The 20,694-nt window shown below is 47.8% G+C and overlaps 1 protein-coding gene across 1 annotated transcript in view; it reads right to left on the bottom strand.

Annotated features, from left to right (window-relative positions):
• Positions 1-20,694, bottom strand: part of corin (corin, serine peptidase) — a 398,949-nt gene that overhangs the window by 45,177 nt on the left and 333,078 nt on the right. The window contains exon 13 of the mRNA XM_070870145.1: positions 10,319-10,426. Coding sequence (XP_070726246.1) covers positions 10,319-10,426 — 108 coding nt within the window. The remainder of the gene's footprint in view (positions 1-10,318; positions 10,427-20,694) is intronic.

Here is a 20,694-nt window from a genome sequence, read left to right as displayed (position 1 = left end):
ACTCGGACACCACAGATCTGGAGAGACTATCGACTTCTGGCCTTCAGAGAAGCCTTCACACCCCAGCATCTCCCACTCTGACGTTCTCCACACCCGAGGACAGCAGATCCTTCCTGCACCCTCAGCCCACGTCACCCATGTCCACCGCTCCCATCTCTGCCACCCAAGGCCAGGAAGAAGAAGGGCCCATATTTGTACCCCTTCACCTGGAGGATCCCTGCCAAGTCAGCCAAGTGTCTGCAGAACCTCGGTGTCGGGCTCAGATTTCCTGGGGTTTCCAACAGACTCCACTCAAGCAAGCTCAAGCAAACGCAGAGTCCGTGGCGCAAAGGGAAGCAAGGCCGCAACACCCAGCAGCATCAAGCAACCACCTGCGGATGCAGGATGGTTCGCTCTATTGAGCCAGGTGGTCCAACTCAATCACTAGCGTGGAGGTAGGTCGGTAGATGCAGCAGACCATGGCTGGGATAGCTGCCAGCATCGCTACTTTCACCCAGCAACACGATCAAAGGATGGAGTGCCTCCTCACAGTGTTGGAGCGCACATCACATCGAGGCCATAAGGCAGCAGATGGCTTCTGCATGCGTGGTGCAAGCCCCCCACCCCACACCCTCAAGGTAGACAGATGCAGAAGAGCAGGAGATCCCGGCGCCTTCAGTCCCGTGCCCTACATTCTCACTGAGACGCACATGTCTACACACATTACGCTGCCCTCCTGCACAACCTCCTGAACCAGAGGCAGTGAAGGGCAGGGGAGGGCCACTCCATCGTGCAGGCGTGGGGAGGAAGAGGAAATTGGGCATAGCTGCAAGCGGGGGGGAAGAGAGGTGGTGGTGCCGGGTAGAGCGGTGGGTATTGCTTCCTTGCTTCCAATCTTAAAATGAATTCTTAGGTGGCTGAACAATCCAATATGAGAACCACAGTCCCTGTCACAGGTGGGACAGACAGTTGTTGAGGGAAGGGGTGGGTGGGACAGGTTTGCCGCACGCTCTTTCCGCTGCCTGCGCTTGATTTCTGCATGCTCTCAGCGATGAGACTCAAGATGCTCAGCGCCCTCCCAGATGCACTACCTCCACTTAGGGCGGTCTTTGGCCAGGGACTCCCAGGTGTCAGTGGGGATGTTGCACTTTATCAGGGAGGCTTTGAGGGTGTCCTTGTAACATTTCCTCTGCCCACCTTTGGCTCATTTGCCGTGTAGCAGTTCCGAGTAGAGCGCTTGCTTTGGGAGTCTTGTGTCTGGCATGCGGACAATGTGGCCTGCCCAGTGGAGCTGATCAAGTATGGTCAGTGCTTCAATGCCGGGGATGTTGACCTGGTCGAGTATGGTAATTTTGGTGTGTCTGTCCTCCCAGGAGATTTGTAGGATCTTGCGGAGACATCGTTGGTGGTATTTCTCCAGCGACTTGCGGTGTCTACTGTACAGGGTCCATGTCTCTGAGCCATACAGAAGGGTGGGTATTACTACAGCCCTGTAGATCATGAGCAGTGTATAATGGGTCCTGTCATCAGGCCATTGCAAGATGCCAATGAATGCAGGAAGGCTGTCATTCAATTACTCTAATTTACCAAGTTGCAGGGCAGACCTTAAGGCTTGCATTTCAACCCTCTTTTTGCGAGGCCAAAGATGGAGGAGTGCCACCCCTGAAATGACATGGTCATCAGTTACATTGCAGTACATTGTGCGAGACAATTAATGAATCAGCTTGGATGTACAACATGTGAGATGTTGAACACTTGTCAGTCACTCATAATAATTTTCCCCTCACCATTGGCCTTTTCAATGAAGGACTTTCAACAAGGTGCAACAAAAAAGCCTCCATTAGCTTACACACATTTCAGTCAGTTTTATCACATCCAATTTAAACATCACTATCAGCAAGAAAGTAATGCAACATTGACCTAACTTCTTTCCAGCAGTCCCACTGATATGGTGCAGAATCTAACTGGCTGCCGTGATGTGATAGCCACCAGCATTCCCTCCCAGCTGATGTGCCAGAGCTGCCCCAATGCACTCCATCTCTCCCTCCCTTCCAACCGATGTGCAATTGCTGCCCGCTCACACTGCTGTCTCTCTCCCTCCCAATTGACGCCGCTCACACTGCTCCCGCCCTCCCTACTACCCGTCCTCCCGATTGATGCCAAAATAGTGTTGCCTCCTGCCCAATGTGCGATTGCTGGCCCACTGCCACCCAGCTCAGACCTGCTTTTCCAGAGCGGTCCTTCTGGTGGACGGCAGGTCAGTGGGAGTGCAGCAAAAGTGATCAAATGGACAATTATCTGACTTCCGGTATGGATGGGCGGGACGCTGCGATGTGGGCGGAACCCTTCCCCACCAATCTTCCGTCGGGTGGATCCTTGACGGGAGACGAGCAGCTCCAGAGGAATTTCCCAGAAAACGGCCATTTCCGGCGGAACCTGGGCGGATGCAGCGGGACATCGATGAAAGTCGGCCCCTCTATCTCTATTCATGAAGGTACAGAATCCTGAAAGCTTTTTTAACTGCTTTCTCAACCTGTCCTGCCACCTTCAACAATTTGTGCCCATATACCCCTCGGTCTCTCTGCTCATGTACCCCCTTTAGGATTGTACTCTTTAGTTTTTATTTCCTATCCTCATTCTTTCTACCAAAATGTATCACTTTGCACTTTTTTGTGTTAAATTTCATCTGCCACGTGTCTGCTCATTCCACCAGCCTGCCTGTGTCCTCTTAAAGTCAATCACTATACTCCTCATTGCTCACTATACTTCCAAGTTTTGTGTCATCGGCAAATTTTGAAATTGTGCCCTATACACCCATATCCAAGTCATTAATATATATCAAAAAAATCAGTGGTCCTAGAACTGACCCCCAAGGAACACCATTGTATACCTTCCTCCAGTCTGAAAAACAACCGTTCACCACTACTCTCTGCTTCCTGTCATTTAAAAAAAATTGTATCCATGCTGCCACTGTCCCTTTTATTCCATGGGCTTCAACTTTGCTGGCTAGCCTATTATGTGGCACTTTGTCGAACACCTTTTGGAAATCCATGTACACCACCTCAACTGCATTTCTCTCATCAACCCTATCTGTTACCTCATCAAAAAATGCGATCAAGTTGGTTAATCACGATTTGCCTTTAATAAATCTGTGCTGGGTTTCCTTAATTAATCCACACTTGTCCAAGTGACTGTTCATTTTGTCCCTGATTATTTTCTTAAAGCTTCCCCACTATCGAGGTTAAACTGACGGCCTATAGTTGCTGGGTTTATCTTTACCTTTTTTGAACAAGGGTGTAACATTTACAATGCTCCAGTCCTCTGGCACCACCCCCGTTTCTAAGGAGGATTGGAATATTATGGCCAGTACCTCCGCGATTTCTTCCTTCACGTCTCTCAGTGTCCCAGGATGCATCTCATCCGGTCCTGGTGACTTATTTACTTTAAGTACAGCCAGCCTTTCTAGTACCTCGTCTTAATCAAATCTTATCCCATCCAATATCTCCTCTACCTCCTTCTTTACTATGTCTATGGTAGCATCTTCTTCCTTGGTGAAGACAGATGCAAAGTATTCATTTAGTACCTCAGCCATTCCCTCTGCCTCCATGTGTCAGTCTCTTTTTTGGTTCCTAATCAGCCCCACTCCTCCTCGTACTACCCGTTTACCATTTATATGCCTATAGAAGACTTTTGGATTACCTTTTATGTTGGCTTCCAATCTATTCTCATACTCTTTTTTTGCCCCTCGTATTTTCTTTTTCACTTCTCCTCTGAACTTTCTACATTTAGCCTGATTTTCAGATGTATTCTCGACCTGACATCTGCCATGCGTGCTCTTTTTTTGCTTCATTTAGTCTCTATCTCTTTAATTTCCCTACCTTTACCCCTAGTGGGAATGCACCTCGACTGTACCCAAACTATTTCCTCTTTAAAGGCAGCCTATTGTTCCACTACAATTTTGCCTGCCAATCTTTGATTCAAATTTACCTGGGCCAGATCCGTTCACATTCCACTGAAATTTGTCTTCCTCCAATTAAGTATTTTTACTCTCAATTGCTCCCTGTCCTTTTCCATAACTAATCTAAATCTTATGATACTATGATCACTGTTCCCTAAATGTTCACCTACTGACACTTGCTCCACTTGACTTACCTCATTCCCCAGGACCAGATCCAGCAATGCCTCCTTCCTCATTGGGCCAGAAATATACTGATCAAGAAAGCTCCCCTGAACACACTTCAGAAATTCTTCCCCCTCTCTGCCCTTTACACTATTACTATCCCAGTCTATATTAGGATAGCTGCAGTCCTCCATTGTCACTAATCTATGGGCCCGAGTTTGGTCAAACGTACCGTCGAAAGGACCGCTAAGATCCTGACGGTACTTTGGGCGGAACTTTGGTGAAACAATGGAAAAAAAAATGACCGGTGGAAAAAATGGGTCTTACACGCCGATTCTGGGTGGCAGCAGGCAGTAGGTTGGATTCTGGGTGACAAATGCGATCCTTGGCAAAGTAACACCGACGATAGAGTCGGGCCCAGGGAGAGGGGAACAGGAAAAAAAAAGTTCAGCAAATAAAAGAAAAACTATTACAAATCCTTCAAAGGACCCTATCCAACAAAATTGCTGCAAAAGAAATAAAGAAAACCAGTTCACTAACCTTTTCTTGCAGGTCTTCATACTTACCGTTCAGGTAAGACCTGCCTCCACGCGACGGACTTTTCTGCTGCAGGAGCGGAGTACCGCCCGGATCAATCTGGGAAGGGAGCGGGTGGGAGGACTTATGTTGGCGTTGTACACCAGTGGGCACTCCCCAGTGGTCTTCTCTCCTGCCAGCGTGAGGGCCTCACCAAATTCGCTCGGAGGGGAGAGCGCCGAAAACAGAGGGAGACCGCCAAGAAAACTCGGGCCCTATAGTTCTTTCATCTCTCTCTATTATGTTTTTATTGTGTAATATCTTGGAAAAACAGATCAATGTTAAGGTTTTGAGAAATAATATGCTGAAAATGAATGCATGTTAAAGCCCTCACTTTTATTCCTTGAGAAGGACTGGCAGCATTTGACTTTATTTCTGCCAAAAATGCATTTTTGGGTTCGATTTTGAGTTTTGGGCAACTGACTAGATAGAACCATCAGACATAGGGATAGTTGTATTTTCACCACAGTTTTGTGAAACATCTTTGCACAGACATACAAAATACAGGTATTAGGCAGACTAAGAATAGGTCTGAGGTGTCAGATATAACTACAAGGCAGGTCCATGCACATTTTAAACAGCACATTTTAAAAAATAAAATTGTTTGCAAGGGCCAAGGTGAAAATGTTCCACCTTACAGCTGATCTTGAAGAATTGTTTCTTCCATAACTGCACTTCCTGCATTATAATTTAGCATAAAACATTTTTCAAAGTAACTCACCTTTTGATCTGCACTATATTCATGAAACAATACAACCGTGGTATTAGAGATTACCACACACACTATATACTGGCCTAATACCATCAAGTTACAATTTCCCTCTGTCTATCCACCTCACTCTCTTCCTTTAATTTGTTTCCTTAAAACCCATCTATTTGACCAAGATCTTAGCCCCCCCTCCTAATATCTCCTTCTTTGGCTCAGCATTAATTTTTGTCTGATTACGCTGCTGTGAAGTGCCTTGAGATGTTTTAGTATATTAAAGACGCGATATAAATGCGAGTTGTTCATATTTTGTTCAAAATATACAACTACCAAGCTTAAGATAGGGTCCTTTGTGCATTTTTGAAACTTTATTTAAATCGCTATCTGCAGAATTACATTTTATCCAAAGTTAAACATTGATTTATAGGTAGCAATAATTACAAGCACTACATGAATCTATGGAGGAAGACATCATTTTGAATTGATACTTCAATCTGTTGTAGTGAAGTCAAATGGACTGCTGAGTGGTGCAATCTGTCGTAACCATGTTAGATTGCATCTACTATAAAAAGGCCAGATGCCATGAGAATACTAGATTACACTAATGGTTTTAGAAGCTTGCTTCTTGCATATTTATAGAACAAAATCGGTTAAACGGTGATATTTCTAGCTACATAAAGCCTAACTAAACTGAGTTACTAACAGACTCATTGAAAGTGGGATATCGGTGAAATTAAAAAGATTTGAAAAATGATAGCTACCTTAGTTGGTGTATGTGACAGACAGTTCAATGTATTGTGAGTGGGTTGGGTAAATCTCTGCCTGCCTATCAGAATACATAAAACTAATTTTTATACAGTGCTGAGATAGACAATTCAGTGTCTGATTTGTATATCTTCAATATATTGTAATATATTTTTTAAATAATGTGTGGGGGGGGGGGGGGGAGGTGGATTTTACACTTCCATCAAAAACAGCTGTGAAATCAGCCACGCCGCCTGCCCAAAACCGGTGCCGGGAGGCACGAACTATTTTCAAGTTCGGGTCTTATTTAGATGATAGCTGGCAAGCAACAGGCGTTAAATAGGCGCTCAGCCACAACCCACTGGTTGTGGGTGGGCAGGAAATTAGCCAGCTCTGATGTTTACTAATGGAAGAAAATCAGGTAAATTGTTTGACAGCGTGCGCTCCAACCCCCCATATTTTCTGATGTTCGCTGCGCTTTGATGATATGAGTGTGTCTCGGGAAAATATCCACAACAACGTTCGAATAATCAATTTAATATAAATGATTTATGGAACTAGTCAGCACAAATATTGCATGACAATGAATCATCTTCTCCTTCAAAAATATTTTATTAATATGGGAAATCATACATGACACCACTTTCATCATAATCATCAATTCTATCATATATGTTAAGGCAACCAAATTTGAATTTTTCATCCAAACTTGGGATGAATTAAGCACTGTTTGCAACCTGTCAGTTCATTGTGAGACTGGCTGATAAACCATTAGAGTGAGGATTTACCCTTTTACATAGCTATAGTAATTAATTCCCAGAATTTGTAACTCCCAGAACAGGTAGTGACCTGAATCTTGGCACTTCCTGAAAGTATCCTCCTCCTTTCTTACCACCGTATGACTTTCAAATATGAAATTCTCCATTAAGTCATTTTTATGACGTACTTGTGCCATACAGCTTTTAAAGCAAATTTTATCTGCAGTTCTTCCCCCGATAGCATTATCTGAAAAGATATTGTAACAAAAACAGTTTATTTTTAAATGGAGATTTTAAAGGATATGGAAAAGAGCAAAAGGATTAATTTTATATCCCATGAGTACATAGACTTGATAACTTATGAACAACTTTGTCAGAAGTGAGTTATGGTCAGTGCCACAAATGAGATATAACTAATTTCTGCAGGTCTTCACCACGTATCCTGAATATGCCACGTTAAGTTTAAGTAATTAACCATTTGAGCGTTGTAGATGAGCTTACTCATCTGGTGCTATCTGACTTCAGGGGCAACACTGATGAGTGCACTCTTGCAGTTGTAATCATTGGGTCCCCAAGAATTGTTGGACGTTTTCTGGACATTGCGTTTTAATATTTTCTCACTGCAGAAACAAACTGGAAGCCTGTTTGTGGGAGGGGCCCAGGTACTTTTCCATGGTGTACTTGAAATCCACACCTGATGGGCAGGGGTGGTCTGGGAAGACAATGGCCAGGATAAGGATTACCACAGGTAATGGGCAAATGGAGGGTCCATTGTTAAGCAATGTGAACTCGTCAGAGTTAGATTCGATGAACTGATCGGTGATCAAGCCATTACCTGGATGAGATAACCGCGAGAGGCGGGAAACCAGAACAATAGAAAGCCATTAAGCCCCAGTCCGGTTGGAAGAGAAAACCCATCATTGGACTCAAAACAGGAAGCCTCGAAACAAGGAAAAAACTTTATTGGGCCAGAAAAGGCAACAGACTTCGCATGTAAAAGGGGACGTGTGGCCACATCTCTCTTTCTCTTGCTCTCACATGTTCACCACTACGGGAGCTGAGCACTCCGTGTGGGACAGAGAGAAGAAACCAGAAGAGACACGTTTTCACCAGGAGAAGCAGTGAGTAAGCCAACAAATTGGTGAGCATCATCCCTGCCCACGCATCTTTAAGATCACAGCCACTGCGTAAGAAGGTGTTGGTGTTCTCCCAACCAAGCCTTAGAAGGGTTTTAGCAGGGAGGTTTTTCTGCAAGGACCATAGGGGCGTACACTGTGGATCCGAGCTGAGGGTTTAGACGTTGGTACTTCGCGATAGGTTTAGACATGCCAGGGCATTGGATTGTACTACATCGTCACTGTGTTTACTTGTTTTGCTGTTTTGAGGTAGCTTTAATAAAAGCATTGCCGGTTGAGACCGAGGTATTTGTCTGAGACTCATTCATCTGTTCAGTACAGTAATCACTCCCAGATCTGGAACTATTGTAACGTGGGGGTGCGTCGAAAACACCCAAGGGAAATCACTTGCACAGTATTCCTCGTCTTCCTTTTAATGTGCATCATCAAATCAAAGATTCATTAAGTCACACTCTGATCTAGCTGGGTCAGTCTTTTAATTGGGTAAGGAAGCATCTTTAGGCCAGTGTTTTAAGCCAGTGTAAGCTCAGTTATTCTAAACTTGCTCCTACCTTCATAATGAAGGATGAAAGCCATTAAAAAAATTGATGAATCCAGGTCAGTGTAGTGATGTAAACTTATTGGAGTAAAAATGACACTCTGCACTTGACAGGTGCGACTTTCTGCCAGTCGGCTAAATGGACGGGAAGTCGTGGACTGACTAGCGCAGAAACAGAATTTCCTCAAACCCGGGAAATGGGCATTTGCTGGCGCAGGGTTGGGCTATTTGCCCAACTACTGCCCAGCGAATGTCCATGAAACTCTGGCGCCTGGTAAAGGCAGGCATTAGGCCTTCTTTTTCTAGGGTAAGGGTTTAAATAAATATTAAACTAATAAAATAAGTTTTTGTTATGTTTGGCCACTTGAAAAATGTTTACATTTATTTTTCAAAAAAAAAAATTTTGTTTTAAATGTTCAATTACATTGTATTTTAATTAATTTTAAACATGTAATGATTTTTTTAATTTTTCAGTGTTGTGTACATGTACTTTTTGGGTAATTCTCATTATGCTTATGGGGAATCCATAAGTAAATGGAATCCCCATAAGCATAATGGGAATCCGCTTTCTGATTGGTTGGGCCAGCCCTCGTGATCCTAGGGGCGCTTGTGAACTGCCTGTGGCCCTGGGATACGAGGGCTTCTAAGCAGTCATATGCGTGGAGGCCCAGGAGCGCGAGTTTCCATGGATCTAGGGCCATCAGGTAAGTTCTTAGTTTTATTGTGATTCAGAGGCATCTATCCACGGGAAGCCTCCGACCGCAAATTCAGGCTGAATGGTATCACAATTGTGTGGGACAGGCTGGATGAACCAGAAGGTCTTTTCCTGTCCGTCATTGTTATCTTGTTAAAAATGTAAATCATACTTTTTGCTGGAAAGTGCTGGATTGTGGAGACTGACAATGCAAAAAAATGTGGTGTCAGATTGATTTAACTAGTTTCTAAAACTGACTTGCTACATGCGTCAGACTCTTAATTATACTGCCTGCAGTAGAAAGCAGACAACCTTGTGTACTGATTGTTACTAGGAGTTACTTGTTTGTTGATTGTTCTGGTGCTTACATTATCATCAGCACCCTGACAAATTATCAGTTTAGTGACACCAGTGTAACACAGATTAACTATTTGAAATCTGCTTCTGGAGAAACATCCCCATTTACAATAAACTTTTCAAAGTCTTCTTAAAGGTCAAGTGGAGAATAGATTTTTTTAAAAGTTTGTCCTGTGCGGTGTTATTGCTGCAGAATAGAACGCGTCCCATTTCATGCACACAGTGTCAGCATCAAGCACTCCCAGATCAGATATAGCAGAGACAGATGTAAAGTAATTCTCCCTCCACACTGCCCCAACAGCTCACCCCAACTCCAATCTCAGAGGAACAGACCTGGTGACAGCAGTGTGACGTTTTTCCATTTCCCACACAAGTCATCCTGTGACCTCTGTGGTTGACAATAAGTGTTGAATTAGGGATAGTTTTGTGCTGCAGGTCCATGCCCTCTAGAAACAAGATTAAGATTACCCAAACTCAATTCATGTAGTTATAGACGGAAGACAGAGGAGACATTAATCCCATCAGTCTGGACTGGATTTCAACTTGGGTTCCGGAGATGAATGCCCATCTTCAGCTCCCAATTCCTTCTAGATTTTTATTATACAAAAAAAACCATCATATTTCATGTAGAGCCCCTGCAAAATTGTTGTTGTACCCTGCTGGGAAATGTGACAAAGGACCTTCACAGAAGGGATTTAAGTAACACCTACCACATTCTTTCTCATCACTAAAATCGTCACAGTCTAGTCGTCCATCACACCTCTTTGATGCCAAGACACATCTTCCTGAGTTGCACGTAAAATGACTTGGGGAGCACTCTGTCAACAGAATATTAAGTCATTCTGTAAATGCACTTTTATTACATTAGGTGAGGATATTATATTTGAAACACCTGATAGACTTTAGATACAGGCAGGCAGATTATTTCTACCCATTATAATACCACTTCCATTAATATTAAATTAAATTATTGGGAATTCATACTTGTTATGAATTTATAGTTAAATGGATACGTATAAACAGTGAGGAGCTATTTACATCAATTCACAATATGGAGTCCTACATCACCCCCAGGTTTCTTTGAGGCTGCAAGGTATGAGGCTCACTTAATGATTTTATTCACAGCAGAATCTCCAAATCAATTAATTGCATGTATTCACCGAATAGTTTTTAGACCTCCAGATGCCTACACTGAATCAAAGTCACCTTAACATAAAACCCACTGGGGTTGCTTTCAGTTCAAGTCAGAGTCCCTTCAAACATAAATATGACCACTTGTTGCAAAAAGTAACCAGACAGATTTCTTGAAGTTATTTGAAGCCATTCTGAAAACCAATCCAAGACCAAGAATTTGTCTTTAGAATTTTTAAGTGGATGCTGAATGTTCACCTACTTCCACCACCATAACATTGCCCACCTCTGCCCGTGCCTCAGCCCATTTGTTGCTGAAATGCTTATCCATGCTTTTGTCACCACCAGATTCAACTATTGCAACACTTTCCTGGCCGGCCTCAGATACTCCACCCTCCATGAACTTCGGCTCATCCAAATTCTTCTTCCCGCATCCTAACCCGCACCAAGTTGTAATCTACCAAAATTTCCTGGGTTCTGGGGAGGTCCCATCAGATTGGAAAACCGCAAATGTAACACCCCTATTATCATGTTTGTAACCTTCACATAACTGTAACCTTTATGGAACAACACTGTACACTGTATACACCTGAGAAATGCACACCTTGACCACAGGGGGTGAACTTGTGGGAGACACTCCTCACCTGGTCATCCAGGTATATAAAGGGAGGTCCCACGCAGGGTCAGCACTTCTTGGTCCTGGGAATAAAGGTTCAGGTCACATAGTGACCTTGACTGCAGTACATGCCTCGTGTGATTCTATAATAAGGTGTAAGGACACTACATTTGGCGACGAGAAACAGGGAATCAACGACCCACGAGGATGGCCACCGGTAGCACAGAGGAACAGTACTGTGTTGGTGAGGACTGGGATGATTTCGTTGAGAGGCTTCAGCAGAGCTTTGTCACGAAGGACTGGCTGGGATAGGAAGCGGCTGACAAGCGGAGAGCGCATCTACTGACCAGCTGTGGATCCAAGACGTATGCGCTGATGAAAGACCTGCTCGCAGCCGAGAAGTTGGCAGACAAGTCCTTTGAAGAGCTCAGCACTCTGATCGGTGAGCACCTCAAACCGGCGAGTAGAATACACATAGCCGGCACTGGTTCTATACACACCGGCATCGGGAGGGACAAAGCATATCGGACTTCGTTGCGGACCTTCGGCGTTTGGCCAGCCTCTGTAAGTTCACAGACGCCTGCAGGGGGGAGATGTTAAGGGATTTCTTCATTGAGGGCATTGGTCATGCCGGGATTTTCAGGAAGCTTATTGAGACCAAGGACTTGACTTTGGAAAGGGCAGCGTTGATAGCTCAGACCTTCATGGCAGGGAAAGAGGAGACCAAGATAATTTACGCATGCAGCCCTGGTTTCAACGTGGCGATGGACCAGGGAGTTAACATTGTAAACGCGACTCAGAATCCTGCAGGCAGGCAAGGGCAATTCGACACCGCCCAGGCAGCAACAGACTCTAGGGTGGGCCAGCAACAGAGACAATGGAAGGGGGATCGGCAATTCACGCCATCACAAGGGACAATGCGTCCCGGGATGGGACCATTGACACTCACCAACAGAGTGCTCAGGAGTAATCAAAGAGACAATCAGAGAGGGATTCCTGGTAACAGTTCTTTTGTTCACAACAATCTCAGCTCATGCTGGAGGTGTGGTGGCAGACATGCTGCGAAAACCTGTAGGTTTCAACAATTTATCTGCAGAAACTGTAACTTCAGTGGACACTTGGCCAGAATGTGCAGAAAGGCCATAAGCTAGGTTAGTTTACGAGGCAGAGGAACCAGACAAGGGATCTGCAAGACAGGTTGATGCTTGGGGCAAAGCTATGGACGCTGAAGTCCAGAGGGTTCATATGGCAGACATCCACAGTTTTTTTTAAATTTTTTTTATTCGTTGCCAATCTTTCCAATTCTTTGTCAAATCACAAACGCCAGAGGTCACCTTGCACACATCAAGGATCACTCTGCGCCAATGCTCTTAGCCAAAAGGCCTAGAGCCACTGCACCGTTCCTGGAAGTACTGCAATACCAGGTTCGTGCCATGGAGGTGGATGGGTCAGGCCCCCCACACACCTCCGTGGAGGTGGATGGGTCAAGCCACCCCACCAGACATCCACAGTTCGTATACCAAAACGTCACCTATGATGATGAAAGTCCTATTAAACGGCATCCTGGTACGCATGGAGCTGGACACAGGAGCCAGCCAGTCACTCATGAGTGCCCAACAATTTGAAAAACTATGGCCACTCAAAGCTAACAGGCCCAAATTAGAACGCATCGACACGCAGTTACGGACATACATCAGAGAGATCATCCCAGTGCTAGGCAATGCAAACTTGGTGGTCACACACAATGGATCGGAGAACCGGCTGCCACTCTGGGTTGTCCCGGGGAATGGTCCCGTGCTCTTGGGGAGGAGCTGGTTAGCCGAGATGAACTGGAAATGGGGGGATGTGCACGCCATTTCATCTGTGGAGCGAAGTTCATGCTCACAGGTCCTACAGAAATTCGAGTCACTTTTTCAACCAGGTGTCGGGACTTTTAAGGGCACCAAAGTAGTGATACGCCAGACCAGTGCACCACAAAGCCAGAGCCGTGCCGTATGTGATGCGTGAGAGAATTGAGAGTGAGTTGGACAGGCTGCTAAGAGAGGGCATAATTTCGCCCATTGAATTCAGCGACTGGGCAAGCCCCATCGTTCCTGTTCTTAAAGCGGATGGCTCGGTCAGGATTTGTGGCGACTACAAGGCCACCATCAACCAAGTGTCACTACAGGACCAATACCCGCTTTCGAGAGCGGAGGATCTTTTTGCCACGCTGGCAGGTGGCAAGCTGTTCACCAAGTTGGACCTCACTTCAGCCTACATGACTCAGGAACTTCTGACCACCATCACTACGCACAAGGGGCTATTTGTTTACAACAGGTGTCCGTTTGGCATTCGCTCAGCGGCCGCTATCTTCCAGAGGAACATGGAAAGCTTGCTTAAATCCATTCCTGGAACAATCGTATTCCAAGATGACATCCTAATCACGGGTCGAGACACCGAGGAAACCTCCACAACCTGGAGGAGGTGCTACGCCGACTGGACCAGGTCGGCCTGCGACTAAAGAAGTCCAAGTGTGTGTTTTTGGCCCCAGAGGTTGAGTTTTTGGGCAGGCGGGTTGCCGCAGATAGGATCCGGCCTACCGAATCCAAAACGGAGGCGATCGTCGTGCGCCCAGGCCCGGCATCACATCGGAGTTGCGGTCATTCCTGGGACTCTTGAACTACTTTGGGAACTTTCTGCTGAACTTAAGCACATTGTTGGAGTCGCTACACGTGGTCCTGCATAAGGGTTGCGAATGGTTTTGGGGGGACTGTCAGGAACGGGCTTTCAATTGGGCGCGGAACCTGCTTTGTTCTAACAAGCTGTTGACCTTATGCAACCCCTGTAAGAAACTGGTTTTAACGTGTGACGCATCATCCTATGGGGTTGGGTGCATGTTGCAGCAGAGTAATGATGAGGGCCAACTCCAACCTGTGGCTTATGCCTCCAGGTCGCTCTCCCAGGCAGAACGGGGATATGGGATTGTTGAAAAGGAAGCACTCGCATGTGTCTACGGGGTGAAAAAGATGCACCAGTACCTTTTCGGCAGAAGGTTCGAGTTAGAAACGGACCATAAGCCGTTAACATCCCTGTTGTCTGACAGCATGGCTGTCAATGCCAATGTGTCAGCTCGCATACAGCGATGGGCTCTCACGCTGGCTGCGTATGATTACACCATCCAGCACCGGCCCGGCACCGAAAATTGCGCTGATGCGCTCAGCAGGCTTCCACTGGCCACCACTGAGGGGGCGTCAGAGCAAAGCGCGGAGATGGTCATGGCCGTTGAGGCTTTCGACACCACAGGCTCCCCCATCACAGCCCGCCAGATCAAAATCTGGACCAACAGAGATCCCCTCCTATCCCTGATAAAGAAATGTGTCCTGACTGGGGATTGGGCGCCCGCACACGGAGCATGCCCCGAGGAGGTCAGACCGTTTCACAGACGGATGGACGAGCTCTCCATCCAAGCCGACTGCCTACTATGGGGCAGCTGGGTAGTCATGCCACAGAAAGGAAGGGAAGCATTCATCAGGTAACTCCACAGCATGCACTCAGGCACCGTGCTAATGAAGGCCATTGCCTGGTCACATGTATGGTTGCCGGGAATTGATGCAGACCTGGAACACTGGGTTCGCAGGTGCACGATGTATGCTCAGCTGGGAAATGCCCCCAGGGAGGCCCCACTCAGCCCATGGCCCTGGCCCACCAGGCCATGGTCACGTATTCACGTAGACTACGCGGGCCCGTTCATGGGAAAAATATTCCTGATTGTTGTCGATGCATACTCGAAATGGATCGAGTACATCATATTGAATTCGTGCACGACATCCACCACTGTGGAGAGTCTGCGTAAGGTTTTTGCGACCCACGGCTTGCTGGACATCCTGGTTAGTGACAATGGCCCGTGTTTCACTAGCTATGAATTCCAGGAGTTTATGTCGGGTAATGGTATCAAACATGTCAGGACAGCACCGTTCAAGCCGGCTTCCAATGGCCAGGCAGAACGTGCGGTCCAAATCATAAAACAGGGCATGCTCCAGATTCAAGGACCCTCCCTTCAGTACCGCCTATCGCGCCTTCTGCTGGCCTATAGGTCCCGCCCGCATTCGCTCACGGGAGTCCCGCCCGCAGAACTACTCATGAATCGCACGCTTAAAATGCGGCTGTCCCTCATTCATCCTGCCCTGTCAGACATTGTTGAGGGCAAGCGCCAGTCCCAAATCGAGTGCCATGATCGCAACTCAGTGGGGAGATGCATAGAAATCGATGACCCTGTATTCGTTCTCAATCATGCTTTGGGACCCAAGTGGCTTGAGGGCACTGTAATTGGCAAAGAGGGGAATAGGGTCATAGTGGTCAGACTTAACAATGGGCAGATATGCCGCAAACATCTGGACCAAGTAAAGGAAAGGTTCAGCATGGACACTCAGGAACCTGAGGAAGATCATGAGATGCTGCCCACACCACCGGCAGTGAACGAGCAACAAGGACATTCACCAGCATGCACAGTCCCTGAGGCCAGCCCGGACAGGCTGGAATCACCTCAGGCGACAGAGACGCATGTAAATGCCCAACCACCAGAGCCCCAACTGCGGCGCTCCATGAGAGAGCGTCGACCGCCTAAAAGACTCAATCTTTGACTCAAAGACGTTGGGGGAAGGTGATGTCATGTTTGTAACCTTCACATAGCTGTAACCTTTGTGTAACAACACTGTACACTGTATACACCTGAGAAATGCACACCTTGACCACAGGGGGTGAACTTGTGGGAGACACTCCTCACTTGGTCATCCAGGTATATAAAGGGAGATCCCACGCAGGGTCAGCACTTCTTGGTCCTGGGAATAAAGGTTCAGGTCACGTAGTGACCTTGCCTGCAGTACATGCCTCTTGTGATTCTATAAGGTGTAAGGACATGACACCTATTTAAAAAAGGAGACAGACAGAAGGCAGGACCGGTTAGCCTAACATCTGTAGTTGGGAAAATGCTGGAGTCCATTATTAAGGAAGCAGTAACAGGGCATTTGGAAAAGCATAATATAGTCAAGCAAAGTCAGCATGGTTTTATGAAAGGGAAATCATGTTTGACAAATTTGCTGGAGTTCTTTGAGGATATAATGAGCAGGTTGGATAAGGGGGAACCAGTGGATGTGGTGTATTTGGATTTCCAGAAAACATTCGATAAGGTGCCACATAAAAAGTTACTGCACAAGATAAAAGTTCACAGGATTGGAGGTAATAAATTAGCATGGATAGAGGATTGGTTAACTAACAGAAAACAGAGAGTCATAAACAGATCATTTTCTGGTTGGCAAACAGTAACTAGTGGGGTACCGCAGGGATCAGTGCTGGGGCCTTAACTATTCACAATCTATATTAATGACTTGGATGAAGGGACTGAGTGCAATGTAGTCAAGTTTGTTGATGATACAAAAATGGGTGGGAAAGCAAATTGTGAGGAGGACTCAAGAAATCTGCAAAGGGATATAGACAGGCTAAGTGAGTGGGCAAAAATTTGGCAGATGGAGCACATTGTGGGAAAATGTGAGGTTATCCACTTTGGCAGAAAAAATAGAAAAGCAAATTATAATTTAAATGGAGAAAAATTGCAAAGTGCTGCAGTACAGTGGGACCTGGGGGTCCTTTTGCATGAAGCACAAAAAGTTAGTATGCCGGTACAGCAAGTAATCAGGGAGGCAAATAGAATGTTGGCCTTTATTGCAAGGGGGATGGAGTATAAAAGCAGAGAAGTCCTGCTACAACTGTACATGGTTTTGGTGATGCCACAACTAGAGTACTGCATGCAGTTTTGGTCTCCGTATTTAAGGAAGGATGTACTTGCATTGGAGGGTGTTCAGAGAAGGTTCACTGGTTGATTCCAGAGATGAGGGGGTTGACTTATGAAGATAGGTTGTGAATGTTGGGCCTATACTCATTGGAGTTCAGAAGAATGAGAGGTGATCTTATCGAAACATATAAGATAATGAGGGGGCTCGACAGGGGGGATAGAGAGAGGATATTTCCATTCATAAAGGAAACTAAAACCAGGGAACATAGTCTCAGAATAAGGGGCCGCCCATTTAAAATTGAGATGAGGAGGAATTTCTTCTCTCAGAGGGTTGTAAATCTATGAATTGTCTGCCCCAGAGAGTTGTGGAGGCTGGGTCATTGAATATATTTAAGGCGGAGATAGACAGATTTTTGAGTGGTAAGGGAATAAAGGATTATGGGGAACGGCAGGGAAGTGGAGCTGAGTCCATGATCAGATCAGCCATGAACTTATTAAATGGGGAGCAGGCTCAAGGGGTCAAATGGCCTACTCCTGCTCCTATTTCTTATGTTCTTATGTAAGTCCTGCTAACCCAAGCTCCCTGCGCTCGCTGTTCTACATGGGTTCCCCAATCCCCCCTAATTTACAATTCTCATCCTCCTGTTCAAATCCCTTAATGGTTTCACCCCTTCCTATCTTCGTGACCTCCTCAAGTCCTACAACCCTCCAAGAACTCTGCATTTCTCCAACTGTGGCCTCTTGTGCATTCCCCACTCTGTTCACCCCACAATTGATACCTGTGCCATTAGCCATCTAGGCACAAATATCAGGAATTACCTCCATATGCTCTCCATGTCCTCCTTTCAGACCCTCCTTAAAACCTATTTCTTTGACGAAGCTTTTAGTCATTCATCCTAAAGGGCCCAAGTTTCGGCCTCAGTTGCTCCTGATTTTTTGGAGCAACTGGTGTAGAACGGAATATCTTAGAAATTCAAATTCTCGGCATTTAGTTTGCTCCAGTTCTAGTCAGTTTTTTTTTCAAAAGGGGGCGTGTCCGGCCACTTACGCCTGTTTTCAAAGTTTCGTCAGTGAAAACTTACTCTAAACTAACTTAGAATGGAGTAAGTGAAGATTTTTGTACACTCGAAAAAACCTTGTCTACACTTTAGAAAATCAGGCGTAGGTTACAAATCAGGCGTAGGGAATGTGGGGGGCTGGTTTAAAGGGAAGTTTACAAACATTAAACACTTCAGTTTTACAAATAAAGAGCCATCATCAATAATAAATGATAAAAACATCAATAAATCAACCAATAAATCAATCAAAAAAAATTAATAAGAAATAATTTTTTTTTAAATCAATAAATAAAACATTTTCTACTTACCGACTGCAGCACCGGGAGCCCTCAAACAGCGTGCTGGGATGCCCCCCCCAGTGTGTCTCTGTCAGAGTCTCTATCTCTCTGTCTGTCTGTCTGTGTGTGTCTCTCATTCTCTATCTGTCAGTGTCTGTGTTTCTGATAGCGAGGGGAGTGGGGGGAAGGGGGGTAGAGAGGGAAGGGGGAGGGAAGGGGAGAAGGGGGAGGGGGAGAGAAGGGAGGGAGGGGGGGGAGGGGGGAGGAGGGGAGAGAAGGGTGGGAGGGGAGAGAAGGGTGGGAGGGGAAAGGGGGAAGGGGAAGGGGGAGGGGAATGGGAAGGGAGGGGAAGGGGAAGGGGGAAGGGGGGAAGGGGAAAGGGAAGGGGGGGAGGAGAGGGGAAGGGGGAAGGGGAAGGGGAAGGGGGAAGGGGGGTGGAGAAGGGGAAGTGGAAGGGAAGGGGGGGAGGGGAATGGGAAGGGAAGGGGGGAGGAGAATGGGAAGGGAAGGGGGGAGGAGAAGGGGAAGGGGGGAGTTGAAGGGGAAGGGGAAGGGGAAGGGGAAGGGGGGAGGAGAAGGGGAATGGGGGGATGAGAAGGGGAATGGGGAGGGGAAGGGGGGGAGGAGAGGGGTAAGGGGAAGGGGAAGGGGGAGGAGAAGGGGAAGGGGGAGGAGAAGGGGAAGGGGAGGGGAAGGGGGGAGGGGAAGGGGGGGAGGGGAAGGGGAGGGGAAGGGGAAGGGAAGGGAGGAGGGAAGGGAGGGAAGGGGAAGGGGGAGGGGAAGGGGGAGGGGAAGGGAAAGGGAAGGGGGGGAGGAGAAGGGGAAGGGGGGAGGAGAAGGGGAAGGGGAGGGGAAGGGGAGGGGAAGGGAAGGGGGGGAGAAGGGGAAGGGGAGGGGAAGGGGAGGGGAAGGGAAGGGGGGAGAAGGGGAAGGGGTGAGGAGAAGGGGAAGGGGGAGGGGAAGGGAAGGGAAGGGAAGGAAGGGAGGAGGAGAAGGGAAGGGGAACGGGGGAGGAGAAGGGGAACGGGGGAGGAGAAGGGGAAGGGGAAGGGAAGGGAAGGGAAGTGGGGGGAAGGGGGGAGGGGAAGGGGAAGGGAAGGGGGGGGAGGAGAAGGGGGGGGAAAGGGAAGGGAAGGGGGGAGGAGAAGTGGAAGGGGGAGGAGAAGGGGAAGGGGGGGAGGGAGAAGGGGAAGGGGAAGGGAAGGGGGAGAATGGGGAAGGGAAAGGGAAGGGGGAAGGGAAGGGGGAGGAGAAGGGGAAAGGGAAGGGAAGGGAAAGGGGGGAGGAGAAGGGGAAGGGAAGGAGGGAGGAGAAGGGGAAGGGAAGGGGGGAGGAGGAAGGGGAGGGAAGGGGGGAGGAGAAGGGGAAGGGAAGGGGTGAGGAGAAGGGGAAGGGGAAGGGGAGGAGGGAGAAGGGGAATGGGGGAGAAGGGGAAGGGGAGGAGGAGGAGGAGGAGGAGGAGAAGAGGAAGGGGGGAGGAGGGAGAAGGGGGAGGGAGGAGAAGGGGAAAGGGGAAGGGGGGAGGAGGAGAAGGGGAAGGGAAGGGAGGAGGAGAAGGGGAAGGGAAGGGGGGAGGAGAAGGGGAAGGGGGAGGAGGAGGAAGGGGGAAGGGGAGGAGAAGGGGAAGGGGAAGGAGAAGGGAGGGGAAGGGGGGGAGGAGAAGGGGAAGGAGGAGGAAGGGGAAGGAGGAGGAGGAGAAGGGGAAGGGGGAAGGGGAAGGAAAGGGGAAGAGGGAGAAGGGGAAAGGGGGGAGAGGAGAAGGGGAAGGGGGAGAGAAGGGAAGGGGGGAAGGGGGAAGGAGGAAGGGGAAGGGGGGAAGGGGAAAGGGGAAGGGAAAGGGGAGAGAGGAGAAGGGGAAAGGGGGGAGAGGAGAAGGGGAAAGGGGGGGAGAGGAGAAGGGGAAAGGGGGCAGGGAGAGGAGAAGGAGAAAGGGGGCGGGGGAGAGGAGAAGGGGAAAGAGAAGGAGAAGGGGGGGAAAAGGAGAATGGGGGGGAAAGCAGGAGGGGGGGAAAGGAGAAGGGGGGGAAGGAGAAGGGGGAAAGGAGAATGGGGGAAAGGAGAAGGGGAGAAAAGGAGAGGGGGGGGAAGGAGAGGGGGGGGGGAAGGAGAGGGGGGGGAAGGAGAAGCGGGGGGGCGGAGGCTTAACGGGCCGGGCCCGGCCGGGCCCAAGACTTCAGGCAGGGCCTGTCCCCAGCACCAGATTTACAGGTAGGTGGCGTTGGGTCGGGTCGGGAGC

The sequence above is a fragment of the Pristiophorus japonicus genome, chromosome 2 (assembly GCF_044704955.1).
Source record: "Pristiophorus japonicus isolate sPriJap1 chromosome 2, sPriJap1.hap1, whole genome shotgun sequence".
In the NCBI taxonomy this organism is placed as follows: domain Eukaryota; kingdom Metazoa; phylum Chordata; class Chondrichthyes; family Pristiophoridae; genus Pristiophorus; species Pristiophorus japonicus.
The sequence above is the reverse complement of the archived record's forward strand: the minus strand, read 5'-3'. Positions and strand labels throughout refer to the sequence as shown.